This window comes from Dermacentor andersoni, chromosome 9, assembly GCF_023375885.2.
Source record: "Dermacentor andersoni chromosome 9, qqDerAnde1_hic_scaffold, whole genome shotgun sequence".
Taxonomy (NCBI): domain Eukaryota; kingdom Metazoa; phylum Arthropoda; class Arachnida; order Ixodida; family Ixodidae; genus Dermacentor; species Dermacentor andersoni.
This window is the reverse complement of record NC_092822.1, coordinates 18,319,268-18,340,719: the sequence shown is the minus strand read 5'-3', so window position 1 is coordinate 18,340,719 and position 21,452 is coordinate 18,319,268. Positions and strand designations below refer to the sequence as shown.

The following is a 21,452-nucleotide window of genomic DNA, read 5'->3' as shown; positions in this document are numbered from 1 at the left end:
CACAGAACTCTTCAGTCACTTCAAGCTACGAGCGGCGTTCGTAGAGGGCCACAGCTGCAAAAGGCTTCCTTTGATGCGGATATGAACGAAGACCCCTGACCGTTCTCCATATGTGCGAGAGCGATTTTAGGGGATCAAGAGACTGAGAAAAAGTTTTCCATCGCTTGTCGTCCAATTTATCCATACGATGCTCGACTTCCTTTTGTATGCGTCGTGAAGCCCTCAGATCCAAAATGGACTTCGTGTGCCGGTAGATTTTCTGCGCCTCTCGGAGTGCCGCACGCAGCCTCTCCACTTCTATATCCGAGTCTTTTCCCCTGCTGACCTTGTGAGTGAGCAGATGAATGCTTTCATTGATTCTACAATTGCATCTTCGATATTGTGTGAAAGGCCTTGCCGACGTGCGTCATCCATATGCTTCTCAAACCTTGACCAATCAACTGTATGCAAGACAGTAGAGGAGCATTGCTCAACTCCACTAATCTTTATGTATGTTGGAATACGGTTGCTTCTATGTCTTTCTATGTCCGTAAACCACTGGACGCTCGAGGCAAGGCGCCGTGACACCAAAGTTAAGTCCAAGCAGCAACTACAGGTGTGCCTCGCGGAAATGTAGGGCTGCCGTCATTCAGACAGCCCATATCATGGTCGGCAGCAAAGGAAGCAATACTCCTGCTTCTGAAGTCAATTTTAGTGCTTCCCCATAGCTGGTGATGCACAGTAACAGCAGCAGGAAGTCTACTGATCCAAATACCCTTCTTGATTGATGTTGTGGGGATGCGCGACTATCACGCGTCCCTTGATGCGCTGTTTTGCCGAATAACTCCCGTCTCCTGTAATCCGGCTTCGCCGCGTGGCCTGGGGCCCGCGGCGGTCGGTGTGGTTGAAGCGCAGTACGAGAGATTGCGCGAGTGTTGCGCTGCTAGCGCCGCCTCACGGCGGGGTTACTTGGGCGCGGAAATGAGAAGGCGCTTCCTCTTTGGTTCGGTATCGGCAAGCTGCACGGACGTTCCGCGAGTGCGCCGATCCATGCTTCCGCGAGACCGTCTCGTAAGGCCTCATTTGAACGCGCCACCGTTCGCGTGACCGTACGCGCGAACGACCAGGCGTTGGGATCCAGCATGGTGCGAACATATTCGCTCGTTATCCGGTCGCGGTGAGTCGGACTTCTTAGATTTGTCGCATGCCCATCGGCATGTTTTGTGGATAGCAACTCGGCTCGCAGGTATTGATCTATGAAAGGTGCAATAAATGTCCTTGTGATTGTTCGCACTACTGTGTTGTCGTTCCTTTGTCCCAAGGCCACGGATGAGAATCCCACATCTGGCGCCCAACGTGGGGCTCTTGGGGCATCGGACAATACTTTTAATAGTTTTGCTTCATTCGAGACCTTTGTTTGAACTGAAGCGTAGGCCTAGCGTGGATTTTGATCACTAGCGTCGGCGGGGTGCTTTCTTGAGCGAGGCGACGGTGGCTGCAGTGTGTTTGAACTTTTCAACATGCTAAGCCTTTTCGCAAATGATTTTTTTTAAATGACATTCGTCGATATGAGAGCCACGTGGTGTACATCCTGGGAGAGCGAGGCTTAGCGCCCGCGGAGCATCAGCAAGACTGAAGCGAATGAGTACAGAAGCCTCGTCATTCGTCCGAATTTCTTATGTAAATAGCTTCTTCTATCTCTTTGACTCAGATGAAGTCGCGGCTCTGGGGGCCGCGGGCCACAGGGGCCGCTACGGGCTGACTGGTATTGCGGCTTGGCACCGGGCGCTCCGACACCGTCTGGGACGGTGGGCGCCGTCAACTCGGATGATGTGTGCACCGAGCAGCCGGGTAGGACCACCTAACAGAGCTGACGTCTCTTTGCGGCTGCCTGTTTTGCGCGCATTTCGGGTGTTGTCTTTTGGATGCCGGTTGCTGCCTGGGTAGCGACGCTTTAGGCCTAAGGCTATACGAAGCTGCCTGTCGCACGTGCAGGAACACAACCTGGTGGACCGTAGCATTGAGGTGTTGCACTTTGCTTCCCTCATTCTAGTTAGCCACGCACGAATTGAAATTACTCGTTCGACTGAAGGAAGCGAGCTTCGTTCACGTGAACTTAGCATCTGAGTAGCTGCCCGATCTTTTGCTAGCCGAGTTGAACATCGTAGCACGTTGGCGATGCGCACGCAGAATTCCTCTCCCTTGCACTACTTTAGTGTTTGCAGAGTGTGTTGAGTGTACGCAGCGTGATTGGAGTCACCCCTGGTTTGCTGTCACCTGCACATCGTCTGCGCTGCTGCCCCGGACTACGATCGAGCCACCCCGGGCAATGGTGATGCTGTGGCCAGTTCGGCGCAGCGGCTTCGGGGGCCGCCTGTATCCAGCTCGCAACCCTCGGCGGCGCAGAAAGGAGCCGGCGGTCACCGACAGCTACTGCGGCTCTCGCCAGCAGGGCGCGAGCGACGCTTGCTCGTGCCGACTGCTGTGTCGCCGTTTCCGGAGTCCTGGCCTGGAATCGTGCCGTCGAGTCTGCAGAGCTGCTACTGTGGCCAGTGGACTAGCGGTGTACCCAAGAGCAACGTCGGCTCGCATGTTATGGACACCGTCTGGACATTTCCTCGGCGCGGCCACTGTTGCATGTACTGCCTTGTTCGCGAAGCACGCGTTAATGTTAGACCGTGTGACATGTTTCGCCGGAATATGTAGTGATTTAAGGTTGGGGGATGTGGGGATGCGCGATTCTCACACGTCCCCTGATGCGTTGTTTTCCTGCATAGCTCTCGTTTCCTGTAATCCGGCTTCGCCGCGTGGCCTGGGGCCCGCGGCGGTCGATGTGGTTGAAGCGCAGTACGAGAGATGGCGCGAGTGTTGCGCTGCTAACGCCGCCTCACGGCGGGGTTACTTGGGCGCAGAAAGGAAAAGGCGCTTCCTCTTCGGTTCGGGTTCGGAAAGCTGCACGGACGTTCCGCGAGTGCGCCGATCCATGCTTCTGCGAGACCATCTCGTAAGGCCGCGTTCGAACGCGCCACCGTTCGCGCGATCGTACGCGCGAACGACCAGGCGTTGGGATCCAGCATGGTGCGAACATATTCGCTCGTTATCCGGTCGCGGTCAGCCGGACTTCGTAGATTTGTCGCGCGCCCATCGGTATGTTTTGTGGATAGCAACTCGGCTAGCAGGCATTGATCTATGAAAGGTGCAATCAATGCCATTGTGATTGTTTGCATTACTGTGTTGTCGTTCCTTTGTCCCAAGAGCACGGATGAGAATCCCACAATGTCAGCTATTGGCCAAAGCAGCCGCGTATGGGAATCCGCTATATTACGGAATAAAGTGTCCAGAATTTAGCAAGGAGTATAGGCTTCTGTAGAAAATAGGGAGTTTGAGAGAAAGGTGACCTCGCGCTCCACTTGTGAGATCCACGCGCCGCGCACAACCGGAAGATTTGTCTCAGATGTTCACAGCAGATATGCTATCCGCGGACTATATCTTTTTACTAAGCCCGATAGGTGCTTCAGGGCCCCTTTAAGAAAGAGCGCCCTTTGGCGCTCTTTCTGTTTCTTTTTTTTCTCCGCTTTTTTTTTTACTTCTGCGCCACAGTACGTCGAATTAGCTATGTACCACGTCTGCCAACATCGTACTTTGCTAAACTAATACCGAGTCTAGCATCATTGTACCACGTGACTAAATGGTGCGCTCACCGTCGTGGCTGAGCTGAGTGCGAGTCCCAAGCTGCTGGGATCCGGTGTGGCCGAGCCCAGGGTGTTGAGCAGCAGGGCGGACAGGACGACTGCGAAGCCTCCCACCGCCGTCAGGGAGCGCGCGAAGCGGTAGCAGGCTGAGTAGCAAAAGTAGCCGCGCAGACAGATGTCGTCTAGCCGAAAGAAGTGCCGCCGGAACCGGTCCAGGACGCCGTACGCTCGCACGCTGCTCAAGCACTCGAGGGTCTCGGTCATGTGCTGCAGCAGCTTCGACAGGCCGATGCTGTCGACGTAACGCGAGCTGTGGGACACGCTCACGGCCATGATCTGCGAAAAACAGGAAAGGAAAAGTTGGAACAGGGTCTCACATTACTCGACGCCCTGGCTCAGTGTCTGCAGCTGTGCTGCTGCTCAGCTCTGCAGCAACAGAGCACGATGTCGCGGGACCGATGGCAAGCCGCGGCAGCATCATTCCGATGAAACCGGCATGCAAAAACGCTCGTGCAGTTAGATTTGCGTGCGCGCCAAAAAGAGTCCACGTGGTCGAATTGACGAAAAAGCCCACAACTACGGCCTGTCTCATGGCCAGTGTGCTGCTTTTGGACTTTAAACACGATTATTTGATTTTACTGCCAGGTTGCCAGATTAAGACAGCCACCGTGAAACCCTTAAGGGGAAACTAAAGAGCACAAAAAGAATTGCGCTTAGGGAAATATGCCTTGAAGACCCTTCTTTTGCGTATTTGGTGGAATTGGGTGTGTAAATCGCAGAGAAAGTTAAAGCTAAAGTTTCTTTTCCACTTGTATGTGGCAAACCTACGGTGTTGCTACGCAAGCCAGACCTTACGAATCTCAGAGTACTCTGGTGTGCTAGCACAGTTTCTTGGCGGCGAAAATTTTAAAATCTCCTTATCTTCAGTCTTCGGTTAGTCCATAACGCAATTTAATTAGTTTTTATCCACAAAACGTGAACTAGTCTTGAGTAACGTTTTTAATTATCTTTGACGTTGCGGCGAGCTAGTTCGGCATAATCAAGGTAGAGCCCACCGCTCCCGATTCGTTCTTGCGTCTTTTGTGGCTCACCACGACTCCGCTCAGGGTTACAGTGGCATTTGTAATGCGAAGCACTCTTCTGCCAAGCCAGCCACTTTCCGTCGGGCGAGCTCATTCCAACGTTTCCGTGGGCCGATGCCGGTGATATAGTGCAGTCTAAAATTAAGTGCCACAGAGGCGACTAGCCATGTGCACTAAAGTCATTGAGCATGTGCCACTGAGTGTATGCCTCTGAGGCCACTGGCTGTGTGTCACCGGATATCTGCACTAAGTTTCACTGCCTTTTAGTTTGCTTTCAGTCTAGTACTTTGCCATTACAAATATTCTGTCTGACTTAATATATAAACACTACAGTCAATATATCTCTAGATAACCGGACGCTACACAACAGTTACTTTATTCATACAACCGTTCTCTAGAAATAATGAATGTTTCGCATTACATAGACGTCAACTACAGTTTAGTCTGCCAAATATTTCGTATTGCATGTGCGTAATTGCGTGTTGATATAATTGTGTGTAAATGCGTGTTGATAAAATTGCAAAACAGGCCTGGAGTGCGGCCTGATCCCGGTGACCAGAACCGGTAACGCACTCCCTCACCAGAGCAGGATTGGCCACCCTAATGCAGTACTTGGCCACAACCTCCTATATGAATACAACAATCAAACCCTGGCCCTCAGTCCCCAGCAGCTGCGAAGCAACTGACCACGGCGGCGGTCGGACCTGTGACGCAGCAGAGTGTGCTAAGAATCCCTGGGTCCGGACAGGCCGCCATTGGAATCTGAACCTGGCAACGTTTAACGCTAGAACGTCATCTAGTGAGGCGAGTCTAGCAGTGCTATTGGGGGAATTAGATAGCAGTAAATGGGATATAATAGGGCTCAGTGAAGTTAGGAGGACAAAAGAAGCATATACGGTGCTAAAAAACGGCACGTCCTGTGCTACCGGGGCTTAGCGGAGAGACGAGAACTAGGAGCCGGATTTCTGATTAATAAGGATATAGCTACAGGAATTCTATAGCATTAACGAGAGGGTGGCAGGTCTTGTTGTGAAACTTAATGAGAGGTACAAATTGAAGGTCGTACAGGTCTACGCCCCTACATCCAGTCATGATGACCAGGAAGTCGAAAGCTTCTATGAAGACATGGAATCGGCGATGGGTAAAGTCAAAACAAAATACACTATACTGATGGGCAACTTCAATGCCAGGGTAGGCAAGAAGCAGGCTGGAGACAAGTCAGTGGAGGAATATGGCATAGGCTCTAGGAATAGCAGGGGAGAGTTAGTAGTAGAGTTTGCAGAACAGAATAATATGCGGATAACGAATACCTTCTTCCGCAAGCGGGATAGTCGAAAGTAGACGTGGAGGAGCCCGAATGACGAGACTAGAAATGAAATAGACTTTATACTCTGCGCAAACCATGGCATCATACAAGATGTGGACGGTCACGGCAAGGTGCGCTGCAGTGACCATAGGATGGTAAGAACTCGAATTAGCCTAGACTTGAGGAGGGAACGGAACAAACTGGTACATAAGAAGCCGATCAATGAGTTAGCGGTAAGAGGGAAAATAGAGCAATTCCAGATCAACCTGCAGAACAGGTATTCGGCTTTAACTCAGGAAGAGGGCCTTAGTATTAAGCAATAAACGACAATCTTGTGAGCATGATTAAGCAGTGTGCAATAGAAGTCGGTGGTAACTCCGTTAGACAGGATACCAGTAAGCTATCGCAGGAGACGAAAGATCTGATCAAGAAATGCCAATGTATGAAAGCCTCTAACCCAACAGCTAGAATAGAACTGGCACAACTTTCCAAGTTAATCAACAAGCGTAAGACAGAAACAATAATAAACACATGTAGTTACACCACCATTAAGTTTCCGAAGCAGTTCCCTCGACTACATGCATACCCATCACTATTAACATCGTGCACAACTCTTGCACATCTGTATAAGCATGAACAAATGTTTGCACCAACAGCATGACCCGACAAATGAAGGCCTGAAATCAAAGACGTCGTGACTTTACGGCACGAGAATTACGATTACAGTAATTGATTACGACAACTTGGCTTGGCTACTTTTGCGTGCCGAACTTATAGGTGTGCGCTAACTTTACGTCCGTTAGCTCCAAGAACTACATACCGAACTGCATGTCCTGCGTTTTATCCTCCTCTGTCGCGCTATTCAATAGCACAATCTTGCAACTAGTAGGACACTCACAAATCCAGACGCGGTGAGCACAGCAACAGCTGCGGTGACCGCCACTACGAGTGGCGCTTGCGTAGCCACCACGCCCACGCTGGCGACGGTGAGGAGCGCCCCCTGGACGCACTGCTTGCCGCTGATGAACGACTCGGCGTCCACGAAGTCCAGGTCTCCAGCGAACCGGTTAAGCACCCGGCCCCTAGGCGACGCGTCGAAGAAGGACACCGGGCTGCGTAGCACGCCTTCCAGCATGGCGCGGTGCAGAGAGCCGGACAGGATGCGCGCAGCGACCGCCAACAGCGTGCCGCCAAGCAAGCGGCACATCACTGCGGGAATAGACCCGAAGTGCACATTTCCATTCATTCATTCATTCATTCATTCATTCATTCATTCATTGCGCATTCCACTGTCCATGGCGCATGCCACTGTCCATGAACCAAGCTGGCCAGCTAGCAATCATAACAAAATTACAGTGGCTTACATTCGAGTACTAGGTCGAACTATTATAGTTAAGGATAGGCCGGACTTACAGTGATTCAATGGCTGAGAATGACTGAATTACTGATTTACTGGGCATAATAGGCTGGGAACGTCGTAAACACTCTTAGAAAAAGAAACCCCGATATGCTCAATCATGAATCACCCAATTTTAGCACATTGAGAAACAATTAGTAACAATTAGTAAAGATAAACTAACAAGACATAAGAAAGCAAACTGACAGATTCCCGTCAGCAGAGACAATGATGATGAGAATATTCACGTTATGCCTACCGTTGGCGATACAGATGCCGACTAGTCCTCCAATCCAGTAAGCTCGGGCTCCGGTCGCCCCGTCGGGGTCAGCGGTCGACGCGTCCGTCCAGGACTTGATCCAGAGCTGCTGCGTTGCCTGGGCCACGGCTGAAGCTGCTAGCACGGCAACTCCCGCTAATGCTGGCCATTGGGAGAAACGGATGAGGCCCACGAGAAGCTGCCAGGAGGTCTGCGAGAAGAGCAGGCGACCGCATAACAGTTGCCTGATTGTCTGCCTGGTTTACACTACAATAGACTAGACTAGGCTGACTGGAGTAAACTGAGATAGGCTAGAATGACCTTTGGGTTTCCTCTGGAGCTTCGACTACAGTCGGCTAGATGACAATTTTTTTCCCTTTCCTGATTATTCCTTCACCTTGAGGGCTTATGCAGAACTGGTTTGCCAGAATTGACTGACTGGACTACACTAAAATAGACTACAGAACAGACTCAGTGGACTAAAGTGACTAACTTACTTGTGTTGACTTGACCTGACCTGACTGAGCTTAACAAATAAACACCGTGGCAGTGAAAGATTCCGTAGTGGAGAGCAGTACACAAAAATGTTCGTGCATTTGGTGTTATGTTCGAGCTGAATAACAACAGATGGCCAAAATAATTCATAGACTTACAATATTTAGGAGTTCTTTAAACCCCCTGCACTATTTTGGGGCAAACCCAATTGGAGAGTTTTAGCGAGTCCAGTATTCCAGTAAACGCATGTGGTCTGGGCGTTTTACCGGATGAGCGGAGGCGCAAACGTGAACGTCCTGCACGGCGCATCCACCTTGTGGCGCAGAGATCGGCCAGACAAACACAGAACTAATATTGCAGTAACCAAGTATATTTTACTTTGCTTCTGACGTAAATTTTCGGCAGCAACACGATTACGCCGCTGCCGAAAATATACACTAACAGCGAAGTAGAATACAACTGGTTACTGCAATATTAGTTCTGTGTTTGTCAGGCCGATCTCTGCGCCACCAGGTGGATGCGCTGTGCAGGACGTTCACGTTTGCGCCTCCGCTCATCCGGTAAAACGCCCAGACCACATGCGTTTACTGGAATACTGGACTCGCTAAAACTCTCTATTAACCAATCAACAATAAATAAAATCGTTGAATAAAAATTACGAGAAAAACTTAAACGACGAACTTGCTTGACAAATGTTAATTCATCACATTATAAACAGAAGTTTCTATTACGTCCTTACTTTTTTTGATCCTGCCATCTCTTCTTCCGTAATTCTTCCCACTGCATCGTTTTCTTCATCCTGCTGGAGGACCGTACTTGCGGTAGAACGGCAAATTATTGCGTTAATTTCAGGTACAGGCAAACTGTAAGACGCTCTCGATTACGAGTCAATAGATTTCCCCTCACAGTGTGTTGTTTGACAGCACGCGACATTGTGACACTTACTGTGTGTGATACTGCGGCACCTTGCGCCACAACATACGTCTTTCGTGCGACTCTGACACTCTATGTGACACATCCGAGACTGTTTCAAACAGCACTTTAACGTGTCACTATCTTCCATGATCTCATCTTTTCTGCCCCGTTTACTTTTCCTATTACCGAGCGGTCAACAGGAGATGCGATTTTGTTAAGCGGCCTGTCTCGAATTCCTATGTTCCTAAGCTGCCCGTCCAGATTTCCTATTCCTATTCAAGAGGCAATCTTAAAATGTGCACGAGAACACGTCATAGACACATATCACGCGTGTGTTGTGCCTGGACGACAGCGCGCTGAAAAAACAAACAGAAACAAAAACAGCTATGACAACATGAGACAGCCCTTTATCACCAAAAAAGAACACTGTGGAACCACGTGGCGGCAGATCTTCGCGCAAGTGTTTACTGCGACTATATCTTAAATGTGCGCTACATTCTTCGCCCGTTGAAAAACACTGCTCGCGCACTGCCTGCAACGAAATCGCTTCTAATATTTCTTGTGAGAATTACGGGCTTTAATGAGACTTCACGAGCAGGTTGATCGTGCGTGGGCATGTGCGCAGATGTATGTGCTGCTTGTGTGTTTAACTTACCACTTTATGACCTGAGAAACCAACAAAGGACACCAAGGAAGATGTAGGAGAAATTACTTGTGCTTACTAATTGAATTAAAGAAATGATAAAATAATGGCAATGAAAGTGGATGAAAAGACAACTTGCCGCAGGTGGGGAACGATCCCACGTCTTCGCATTACACGTGCGATGCTCTAACCAACTGAGCTACCGCGGCGCGGTTTCCCCATCCACTTTTTTGGGCGTTAATGTGTTACTACTAGAACAAACATTCAGAGTTTTAGCCAGCGCACCCACTCGCAAACATTGGCGGCGGATGTGGAACTTCCTTTATGCGGCAAGCGTCACGAGTACGAGATCTCTTTGGGTGAAGGCAACTAGTCAGTAAACCCGCACATGCTACCTGAAGGCATCAACGTTGCCGGATTCGAGACCCTCGTTATGTTAAGAACGAGAACAAAGGGGGTTAGCCGAGGGGCCCTATTTCTATTAATCATAGGACTAGAAGCCAACAAGCAGACACCAAGGAAAACAGGGGAAATTCCTTGAACTTACTAACTGAATTAAAGAAATGATGAATCAATGGTAATTTATCATTTCTTTAATTCCATTAGTAAGTACAAGTAATTTCGCCTGGTGTCCTTGTTTGTTGGCTTCTCATGATGTGATTAATAAAAATCGGGCCCCTAATGGGATTAATGAGCGCGGCTCTGCAGTGACGTGCGGCGCGCTGGAAACGGGTTTCATGCGGACCCGCCCGATCGCTCAATGCGTACTCGTATCTGATCTCAGCCGGACCGCTGGTTTCGTACTATCGTCTGCTCGCGTCAGCTCTCGCTCGCGCTTGTTTAAATTGTCATGGCTTGCGATTGTCTTGTAATCTGATTGTATGCGCGACCCTAATTGTAATTGTGTAGTAGTTTCTGGAAGCCAAGCGGGTACCAGCAATTACACTGGAACCTTCTACGAGTCATGCATAAAAGCCAACGGGCTCGACCTGCACATCACATTTTCGACGATTGCTGACTCTGCTACATGTCTCTCTCAACTTCTTTGCCACAGTATATCGCGAAATGAAAACACATATAGACCTGCGCTCAAATCTTGTATTAGTGAATATCGTAATATTCGGTGAATTTTTTGTGAACTTTCATTTCCCTTTACCTCACCATTCCTACACTTCAATTAAAAGCAATAAGAAATTTCTGCCGCGCTTTCCTTGGTTTCCCTAACAGTTGGCTTTAAATGCTTGCGACTATCAAATTGGAGCCACTCGGTTTCCCTTCTTGTTCTTTAGTGCAGATATAGAGTCACGATAACTTATTTTATAAGCTATGTAATATGGACTGCGTTACAAACAAGTCGAAATTGTGCCTTCTTCAACAGTTTCCGCTGAAAGAAACTACGGGAATGCGGTTGTTCATTACTACATGCTAGTCAGGACTACTTGAACAATGACATTCGTGTGTTACGCTTATAATATAGTATCTTTATTGCATAGTGAACATGAACTTCTTTTAGTTAATGTGGCACATAAGGGGTGGGGGACACCTACTTTTATTTTCATGTTCACATTTAGGTTTTTTGTGTCGATTTCGTGTTCCTGGTACGTACGCGTATGTACCCGTCTTTACGGAGAAATGCGTAGCTTCAATTTCGTAACGGTATCTTGTGATAGCCGGTTTTACTGCATGGCCTTCCTACTGAAAATCCCCGTATTCCACATAACTGCTACATCCAATAACATCATATGACATACGAGAAAAATGGGTTGTTATATGGTATCCTATGTGTTTCATATCGGATTGTTGGATATAGGAGTTATGGGGCATGTGGATTTTTCAACCGGGCTACCTTTCTATTCGCCTGCAGTTATTAAAGAACAAAAGAACAGTGAGGGATTGCTGTTTATTCCTTAGAGCTTACTAAGGGTAAGGGGAGCAGTACAGCTCCTGCTACAGACACAACAGTACGTGTGAGACCCGGCAGAGGCTGCTTGTAAGCTTACCTGTCCACGGTACTAAGAGCCTGTAGTTTCTGTTTCAAGGAGAGATGAAAGTTCTGCGGAGACGCTGGGTCTCTTAGCAGCTCCTCGAGAGAAGCGTACACCCTCACTTTCTTGTCGTGAACGAACACAATTTTGTCCATATGCCGCAAGTAGGATCCTTGATTGCAAACCATAATTCGCGTCTGAAACAGAGGTGCACAAAACAATTCAGCGAAATAATTCTGCGACAACAACACGAACATTAAAGCAGACAGGTAGAGTAAAAAGGAAATAAGAGAACGAGAAATACCTAACCACACTTTCTCAGAGTATCAGACAGCATTTATTTTAATGTTTATATTACGGCACCAAATGTTAGCTCTACTTGCTGCAGTGGCTCAGTCACATTGGCGCTACTACTACTCAGCACGAGGTCGCGGGCTCGATTCTCGACTGCGGCGACCGTATTCCGACGGGGTGGAATGTAAGAACGCACGCGTATGGTGAATTGGGTGTGCATTAAGGAGCCCCGTGTCATCATCATTAATCGAGTGTCTTCACTAACGCGCCCGCGGTGTAGCTTCGCGACATTAAACCAGAGAGTCTATTTTGATTTGATTTGCAGTGGGAGGATACAGTGAGTATTTGCTTTTCATTTCAAGAGAACCAGGCTTGTTTATTGTGTCTACTGTGTATAACGTTCTGAACGCCTCCTGAATCGCAGGTCTCCTTGGCAATACCTTTAACCTTGGGACTTATACCACTGAAGATCAAGAGTTTTCACACATGTGCTTTAGAAACGTGCTTTAGAAATAAACTTCGCAATCTTCTTTATGAGGGAAAGGAGACTCATTGGGTATGTTGCGAAAATGGCCAGCATTGGAGACAGTCTACGTTGACAGCTAAAAATTTAGCTTCAAACCCTAGTAATTTAACGCATCTGGACCTGTCTCCCCAAAAAAAAGAAACAAGCGAAGAAGAGCACATATTTGTCGCTGTATTATAGCACTTTGCGTGTGCGCATGTACGAAAAAACACAACGTAGCTTACATTAAGCGCACAAGAAAGCGTCGCCGCTTTCCTACGACCCAGACGACCTTCCCGTCGAGTTTCCAGCTTACAGCTCAGCCACCATCTTGTTTGGACAGCAAAGTAGCCTGCTTCGTTTTTGACTTCGATGCTGTCTTCGGGAACCTGTCTCTTTTGCCGGCTTTGTAAAAAGTGAAACTAGGCTCAACGTGGCCGCTGTTCCATTGGCCGCCTACTTAGTCGCCTACGGCCAGTACTGTAAAGAGAGGCATAAACAAACCTTGTTTCTGAGCAGGCCGGACTGGCCAATGACCTCGCGGAATATGTTCTTGGCTACCAGAGGGTCCAGTGCATTCAGCGGATCGTCCAGGAGGTAGACATCACTGTTGCTGTACGCAGCGCGAGCCAGTGAGATCCGCTGTTTCTGTCCGCCACTCAAATTCGTGCCCTGCAATACAGCATGCAAAGGTGAGAAAATCCCTGAGGACGAGCTTCATGTTTCCCGCTGGGAGCACACGCACTGCAAATAAAGCTAAAGAAAAGCAGGAAGAGGAAATTTTGTAAAATATACATCTCTGGGAGCAAGAACGAGAGAGAGAGAGAGAGATTGCGTGCAACACGGCGCAAATATGCGCACGTTCGCGCTCACAAGGCAGGGTTGGAAAGGGGGTGCACTAAGGGTGCGCCATGGATATACAAAGGACGAGCAAGGCAATGATATGCCGTATATGCGCTTACAATAATACAGTAAGCAGAACAACAAATATTTCAACTAAATTGTTAATTTACCTTTCCACAATACTATAAAAGGCTGCTGGCTTTCATTTACCGTTACAAATCTTATTTTCTAATAATCAACCTCTTCCAGCGAAATTAACAAAAGTAGAAATTTACTAAATACTTTATCAGTCTAGCCTACGTTAGTGCTTCTCGTCAGTGTCCCTTAAAAAGCATATCACAAATATGACTCAGAGTTGTGCTCATACTTACGCGGGCGCTATAGAGAACAACCAAATGATGCTCGTAGATGATACCTTCATGAGTTCGCTCTCTTTTCTTTCAAAAGAACAGATTGGTTATTGACGTACTTGGCTTGCACTCCTTTAATACAGAGGTCAGGTTCCGCCATCCACGACGTAAGTCTGATGTCACAAGTTCTATAACATTTTCACTTGTTTAGGAAGCTCTCGTGGAGAAAAAGTTCCCGAGGTTGAACGGTTCAGTGTTCGATCACTTTACAATCCCCTTTAGTCATTTTTATTTCGAGCATTTAACCAGAGCTCTTGTTCAGCCGAGCTTATTCGCTGTCCACAAGTGCAAGCTATAAGTATAACTTAACAACACATTCCTCTTTATTGGGGACCTACAAAACCCAGTCTAAAGCTGCAGAGAACTTTCTTCCTGTATGAGAAAGCATGCAGTACGCGGTGTTTGTGGAGACACCTCCAGAATTCAAGCAATCTGACTCAACAGTACTATGGACTAAGCTAGTTGGCGCATGTACGGTAAATTGCCCACTGCGATGAAGTGATATAAGCGATGAGAGCAAAGCACACGCCGTGCACAACAAGCGACAACTTCCGAGGGAATTGACTAGATCGAACGGCACACACTGGACACTTGGCGTGTACGTTATATGGTATATGTGGACGCCTCAGGCAATACGCATGTCTCGTCTGTTATTGTGTGGCATGGTGACGTACGCCTCAAGGTGTTTTCTTTGAAATGAGCCACGAGCACTTACTTGTTTTGTAAATCAAAATTCCCTTCAATTTGTTAATCAATATTCCCTTCAAGGCGCCTCAAGTCACTGCACAGAAAGGAGGAATAAACCCTCAAGTCTGAGGAAAACTTGGCACTTTCCACACCTTTTCTCCCACTTCGGCCGCATCCCCGGCAGGAATCTTGTTGAGGTCATTCATCAGCTGGCAGCTGCGAAGTACGCGTTCGTAGTAGTTTGGATGTAGAGGCCGGCCGTACAGGATGTTGTCCCGTATGGTCATGTTGTGCACGGTCGGCAATTGAGGCACGTACGCTATGCGGCCCTGCGAGGTAAAGCATGTAATATGGCGTAGTCTGCAGAGCAGTTTAATATGCACAAATAGGCAAGTTGAGTGAGCTCGCAGAAACGCAACCAAACTCCCCAAGGCTGAAGAAGGTAAACAGATAAATAGATTGAAGAAATGCACTTCAGGCAATTGACAGCAAAACAATACAAGATTTTCTAAGCATAAGACTGCATGCCCCATACCGCGCCACAGTGAGCGGTTTTGAAGGCTGAATTCGTAACTCTGCGAAGGTGTATTCTAATTCAACAATTGTAGTCCTAAGTTGGACAGAAATTTAGTTGACGAAAGGACAGAATAACTTCTCTATCTAACAGCCGGAGGCGTCAGTCACATGCGGCAGTGCCAAAGCATAGCTGAGATCCGTACAGGCCAGGATTTTTGAAAATATTTATAAGTGTCTTGTTCTAGTGGTGCCATGCCTGGATGACCATTGTGATTACGGCACATCTAGTATGACTACCTATAACAAAGCGATAGCGATAACTAAACCCAGGTAAAGCGCAAATAAAACCCGAATAGCGGAAAGAATGAGGACATACAGAGCGCTCTGTATGACCTCATTTTTTCCACTGTCCGTGTTTTACTTGCGCTTTACCTAGCTCAAGATGTCGCCGCATCGACTCGCTTGACACAGAACCCAGTTGAGATAGCGATCAATGCGCGATTTGAACAAAAGTTAGCTCTCACTGGAAGTATATTGGCGTCATGCCCAACGATCGCACTGCAAAAATATGCCCTTAGCGACTTTAGAGCGTTTCTGGAAGCGTCAAGAATGGCGGAGAACTACCATAGCGTTCTGCACGAATTAAACTTCACGGGAATAACCCTGTGGTGCAGTTTCAAGTTTCTTTGAAGTGGGCCTAAAATGTTTTCGATCTTGTTACAACTTATGGTGTACCCTTGTATGCAGTATAACGCATATTATGCTACTTGCACTACATGTGAACTGCAAGTGAATGCGACAGAACTTATGCTTATATCATTTCTTGCGACTTGTCATTACTTTTTTACAGTTTGTAGAGGCTACGATGTGCCACTTTGAAATGTCTGTGATTTCGCTTGATCGTTTGTTTGTTTAAACCAGTCTATCTTTTATATGTATTTTTTTACCCATCTTGCAGATCAACCGCTGCAGCACACACATTTGTTCTTTTAATTTATTTTTAAAGAAACATGGCGAAACCGTAAACGCATTCGGAACGTTCTATTTCGAAGCTAATGCCACGAACTATGAGACAGCCAACCGGCGCTGAACTCACCGCGCATGCCACACTGCCTTCAAGGCACTGCGCGTCTCCGAGAATGGCAGACAGCAGCGAAGACTTGCCGCTGCCGACAAAGCCAGCGATTCCCACAAGTGATCCGGGTTCGACATCGAGCGTAACGTTCTTTAGTTGAGGCTCGGCGCCCTTTATCGTGAGGGAGCTCCACGATACCGTGACATTTTCCAGGTTGACGGCCCCTGCACATACAACGCCCCCATACGAGTCCCCGCAGAAATGGCCCGCTCCAATACTCGGAGACCGTTTGACGAGTCTAGAATGCATTGCTCTCGGATATGTTCAGCGGACCCTCGCAATGGCGATCTTGTTTCAACGCACACTGGAAGAACACTGCAATCCGCGAAAGGGTATGCTTGCGTGCCATTAAAAAGGGGGCAGTGAACTTGTTTTCAAGCAACAATTACTTCGCGCATGTAAATTGAAGCTCGCGACGTGAAGATGTGCTAATCCACTCATTTCTTGTTGGTTTCTTAAGAGGGAGCCTTTAAGGTCGGGAGGAGCTTTGATTTCGCTATTCAGCTACCTGCAGAACGCAGGAATGATCTCATTATACAACCGCTGAATTGATTTGAATGAAATTCGTTGCAGTTGAACAAGAAAGGTAAATTCTATGAACTATGAGAAGCAAAATTTTAATTTAGGACATAAATTTTTTTTACAGAAATTGACTAAAATTGGAAAGTTTCAAAAGAATGAGAGCACAAAATTTAGAAATACATAACTCTGCATCAAAGGCAGTTATCGCAGTAATATAAAGTGCACCAGTTAAGACATTTCAAGCCAGCAAATTTCATATAGGAATTTACAGTTTACATGGAATCGGTATAATGTTTCGACAGGTTTTAAGAGCGCAAAAAAAAACACAGACACGGCACGAAAGAAAGGTTAGACGCGGTATAAGCGCTACTGTCAATTGTTTATTCTGCAACGTCATCATGAAGTATATATATGATAGGCGCATGCGCAGGAACGTTAATAGAAGCAGAATTTTTTTTTAACATTTGACTATCTGGTATACGCCTCGAGATATCCGACTTCTTTCGCGTACACAGAAATAGAATGCTTATTAACGCAACACTCTCACCATCTTTTTTAAGTGAAATCCTTCCAGTAACAATCGGGCTTGCTTATTGTAGCTTTTGCCAAGAATCTGTGCATCTTGAAACAATGCTATACAGCCGCAACAGTTCACGTGTTCCACCAAATGCATGCGTTCGTTTTTTTTTGTGTTTGTTTGTTTGTTTGCGTTCAAGGCATGCTCCTGGAATCGGTCGTTCACACTCCTACCAGTATTACCGGTATAACTCTTCCCACCGGACAATGGTATGTCGTATACCCCTCTACAAGTGGATGTGACATAGTGCGAGACGTGATTCTTTCGGACACCTTTTTTTTTATCACCTGCTGCGATTACACAAGGAAAAAGACGTGCGGGCTTGTCGGGAGCAGAAAACAAAATCACGTATAAGACTCTGTGCTCGTAAGGCACAACTTCCAGCCGACGATTCTTTCTCGCGGAATGTGCGCCGTCCTTGCTGCGCCCTTGCTTAAACTTCCGCAGGACGGTTTCTGCAACTGCCGAGATCACTTTATCTTGCCCTTTCCCTTCGGCTGCAGGTCGCCGACGCGTACGGTCCAGCTCCCCGGTTCTCTCTATAGGACTAACCCGCGGAAGGGTCTGCAGGGGCATTGTTACGGACGAACGCGATCGCTCCGTTGCGCTTCTGTTCGTGGTAATTACTCTGCGAACGACTTAGTCCTCATTGTCCGGCATGAGTGAGTCATTCGCTTGGTAACTTCCTGCGGTGAGTCGAACCTCACCAATTCCTCAACGTCTTGCAACGAGCAGCATTTTATTGAATGTATTTCGATTAGCTAGGCTAATTTCCTTAACGGAGCAATCATCATCACCATCAACAACAGCCTGACTACGCCCACTGCAGGGCAAAGGCCTCTCCCATACAAATCCAACTACCCCAGTCATGTGCTAATTGTGGCCATGTTGTCCCTGCAAACTTCTTAATTTCATTCCGCCCACCTAACTTTCTGCCGCCCCCAGCTACGCTTACCTTTCCTTGGAATCCACTCCGTCATCCTTAATGACCATCGGTTATCTTCCCTCCTCATTACATGCCCTGCCCATGCCCATTTCTTTTTCTTGATTTCAACTAAGATGTCAATAACTCCTGTGTTGCCAAGAGCTACTCATACTGCAGAAAATAAAGCAGTGGAACAACAGAATTTGCAAAATCATAAAAAGTAAACCGAGCACTCACGTACCAATCCTTCTAAAACAATCCTTCGCTTGCGACTTGTTTTCGTCGTCATACTCCTCGGCCGTGCAGAACGAAGAGATGCGCTTTAGCGAAACTGAAGCCTGAAGCATGGAAGCAATTAGAATTGTCGGCAGGGCTAGGCACATGAAAAGACATATTTATTTATTTATTTATTTATTTATTTATTTATTTATTTATTTATTTAGTACCCACAGCGCCCATTCAGGCATTAAAGTGGGGGGGGGGGGGTACAGAGGGGGTACATTTCCTTTATATATTTTAACTTATCAACATCTAACCCGAGTTCCAGGGCTACAAGAATGTATGAATCATTAGGAGAGAACACAATAACTAATCGTTGAAGAATTATTCGGTACATAATAGGCAAAATGGAAATATATATCGTCAAAGTCAATGACCCATTATTGAAATGCACTTACAAGAGGCCCAAAACCGAGGTTTAGCCACGGAAAACTGATTACACGTGCAATAATTTTTATATAAGAAGCACTCAACGCTAGTTTAGCCAAACAATTCGCTATTTTTCTCAGGTGCATTGGGGCGCTGTAATTGAAGGCGTGCATTTGCTAGGCTAACACTTCCTGTACGTTATTGCAGCCTTCTCCTCTACGAAGTGCTTGACGCATCTTGTAGTCTGTATTAGGTTACTTCTATCGCACATTCACAACAAATTTCACATCAGCGACACATAAATTTATTAATCTTTAGTCCAGCAACTGCTGTAACAGAAGCGTTAGGAAAACAAAAACGGCAGTATATAGCAAAACTGATCGTACACCATGCTCAAACAAATCTTACAACCACCTGTGGTTGGAATCTATTGATTACCCCTCATTATGGAATCTCTTGTAAACCGTGTTTGTTGGTTTGGAACGTAGAATCTCAAGATTTTATTTGTGTTTTAGACCACAGCAGTGCCAAGGAATCGACGTGGATAACGTGGACAGATATCCCATAGTCCGTGGAATACGTTTGAAATGAAAATGATCGCCCTAGTGCACTACCAGATCTAAAAAACTTACCTTGCTTACATTCCTGAAGGCAAGAACAAGGCCAGTGCCCGTCAAGTCGGTGATGTACAACAAGGACACGCATGAGAAAGAAAGCTCCGGACTGAGGACACGGTCAGGTTCGAACACTGACATTGTTGCAAACAGGATGATCATCATCTGGAAAGAACGACTGGACGTTTATGCCCAAGGACAACTGACCAGAGCAATCAGCCACTAATTTATACCATCGTATTTTAAGATAGAAAGCACGATTGAGAGCGAGAGAAACAAAAATGAAGGTTAGGGGCTGGTTAACCAAGGAAATGCCCTGTTGGCTAACCTACACGTGGGGAGAGGGAAAGGGGAATAAAAGATAAGAAGGAGAGGGAAGAAAAGCTATAAAGAGTCGGTCATTCACAAAGCTAGTCGCAGAGGAAAGTTCACTCTCACAAGCGCTCTCACAGTCCAGCAGCCTTCATGAAGTGCAGAATGGGTTTTGTGAATGGGATCTTTACCTCCGAGAGCACTTTATTATTTAAGAGGCTGATTTTAGCTGGTAGACTACGTCGCTGAGCGTCAAAGGATGGGCAATGACGCAGAAGGTGCTCTAGAGTCTCGTCGCACCCGCACAAATTACAAGGTGCACTGTTGGCCATTCCTCTGAATAGGCATTTGTACTCGTAAGTGGAACGTCCGACCATAAGCGACACAGTAAAGTTTTTTAGCGACGGGAGGGTCCAGGTGGCAGGCTGAGTCAAAAGTTAGGGTCGAGGGATTGCAAGCGTGAGTTGGTGAAACCTGATGAATTACATCGTAGAAGTATGATGTGGAGAGCAATTGATTGAAGTTGCCGCGCAGCATCCGTTCTGCTAAGCGGTACCGCCGCCGCCCGATGCTTTCGATGGGCTGAGCGAGCAGCTTCATCTGCGCGCTCGTCGCCGACAATTTCGCAGTAACTCGACAACCATAGAAATAGAATGTCGTGTTCTTTCTCGAGCGAGTGGTGATGAGCGTGCTTTATTTTGTGCATTAGCTCATTAGCTGCTCGTGTAGCCCATGACATAGGGCAAACTGCAGAGTTTGTAGGGCTGCTGTCGTATCGCAGAAAATGGCCCAACGATTTGGTGGCTGCTGGGGCACGTAATCAAGTGCACCTTGAAGAGCTGCAAGTGCTGCTGTTGTCGACGTGGTATTGCGCGTGTATTTCAATTGAAATTGAATTTCAATTATCCGATGGAACAACCACTGATCCGGTAGAGCTGTTGGAATTGGTGAAACTGTCCGTGTGAATGTACACGAGTCAAAACAAGACCCGTGTAGGAGAAGCAGGGACAACTTCTTCGGGGCTAGCGGTGACAAGTCTGCCTTCTTATCAATCCCAGGAACTGAGAGACACTGGCGAAATTTCAGGAGACACCACAATGCCGATGTTGGGCGTTTTGCAGGCTTGAAGCAACATGGTGTCGAGTCATGGTGCCTCATCACAATACATCAGTATGTAGCCTGTGGTCTTCGCGCTGGCAAACCGGCTAAATGGTTGGATGGTAGCCGTGAAAGATGTCGAATGTGCGCTCTTAGCGTCTCAATGCTGATATGAGTGGTGATCGGATGCTCCTGTGCAATGACAATCGTTGCAGCTGTCGAAAGACATCTCGGGAGGTCAAGACGTGTCCGAAGTGCTTGTGCTTGTATGCTCTGTAGTGCAAGGAAATTAGTCTTGCATGTGCGCCGTGTGCAAAGTGCCATGTATAGCTGTAACATGGAGAGCAAGGATAGTCCGCACAATTTTTCAGCTGTGAATTAAACAATATTCCTAATACAACTGAGCTTTTTTCAAGCATGCTTTTTTTTTAAATTATGGGGTTTTACGTGCCAAAACCCCTTTCTGATTATGAGGCACGCCGTAGTGGGGGACTCCGGAAATTTCGACCACCTGGGGTTCTTTAACGTGCACCTAAATCTAAGTACACGGGTGTTTTCGCATTTCGCCCCCATTCAAGCATGCTTGAAATCATGCAGTGCTAAGGCACAAGTAC

At 47.2% G+C, this 21,452-nt stretch overlaps 1 protein-coding gene and 1 non-coding gene across 2 annotated transcripts in view; both read right to left on the bottom strand.

The window, feature by feature from the left end:
- Positions 1-21,452, bottom strand: part of LOC126527480 (ATP-binding cassette sub-family C member 3-like) — a 61,483-nt gene that overhangs the window by 15,186 nt on the left and 24,845 nt on the right. The window contains exons 12-21 of the mRNA XM_050175311.3: positions 19,447-19,593; positions 18,408-18,504; positions 16,104-16,306; positions 14,644-14,820; positions 13,056-13,223; positions 11,768-11,949; positions 8,949-9,024; positions 7,715-7,925; positions 6,958-7,268; positions 3,681-4,007 (exon numbers count right to left, since the gene is read on the bottom strand). Of these exons, the coding sequence (XP_050031268.3) occupies positions 3,681-4,007; positions 6,958-7,268; positions 7,715-7,925; positions 8,949-9,024; positions 11,768-11,949; positions 13,056-13,223; positions 14,644-14,820; positions 16,104-16,306; positions 18,408-18,504; positions 19,447-19,593 (1,899 nt within the window). The remainder of the gene's footprint in view (positions 1-3,680; positions 4,008-6,957; positions 7,269-7,714; positions 7,926-8,948; positions 9,025-11,767; positions 11,950-13,055; positions 13,224-14,643; positions 14,821-16,103; positions 16,307-18,407; positions 18,505-19,446; positions 19,594-21,452) is intronic.
- Positions 9,904-9,976, bottom strand: TRNAT-UGU (transfer RNA threonine (anticodon UGU)). Its single transcript has one exon. It is a non-coding gene; the product is annotated as a tRNA-Thr (tRNA).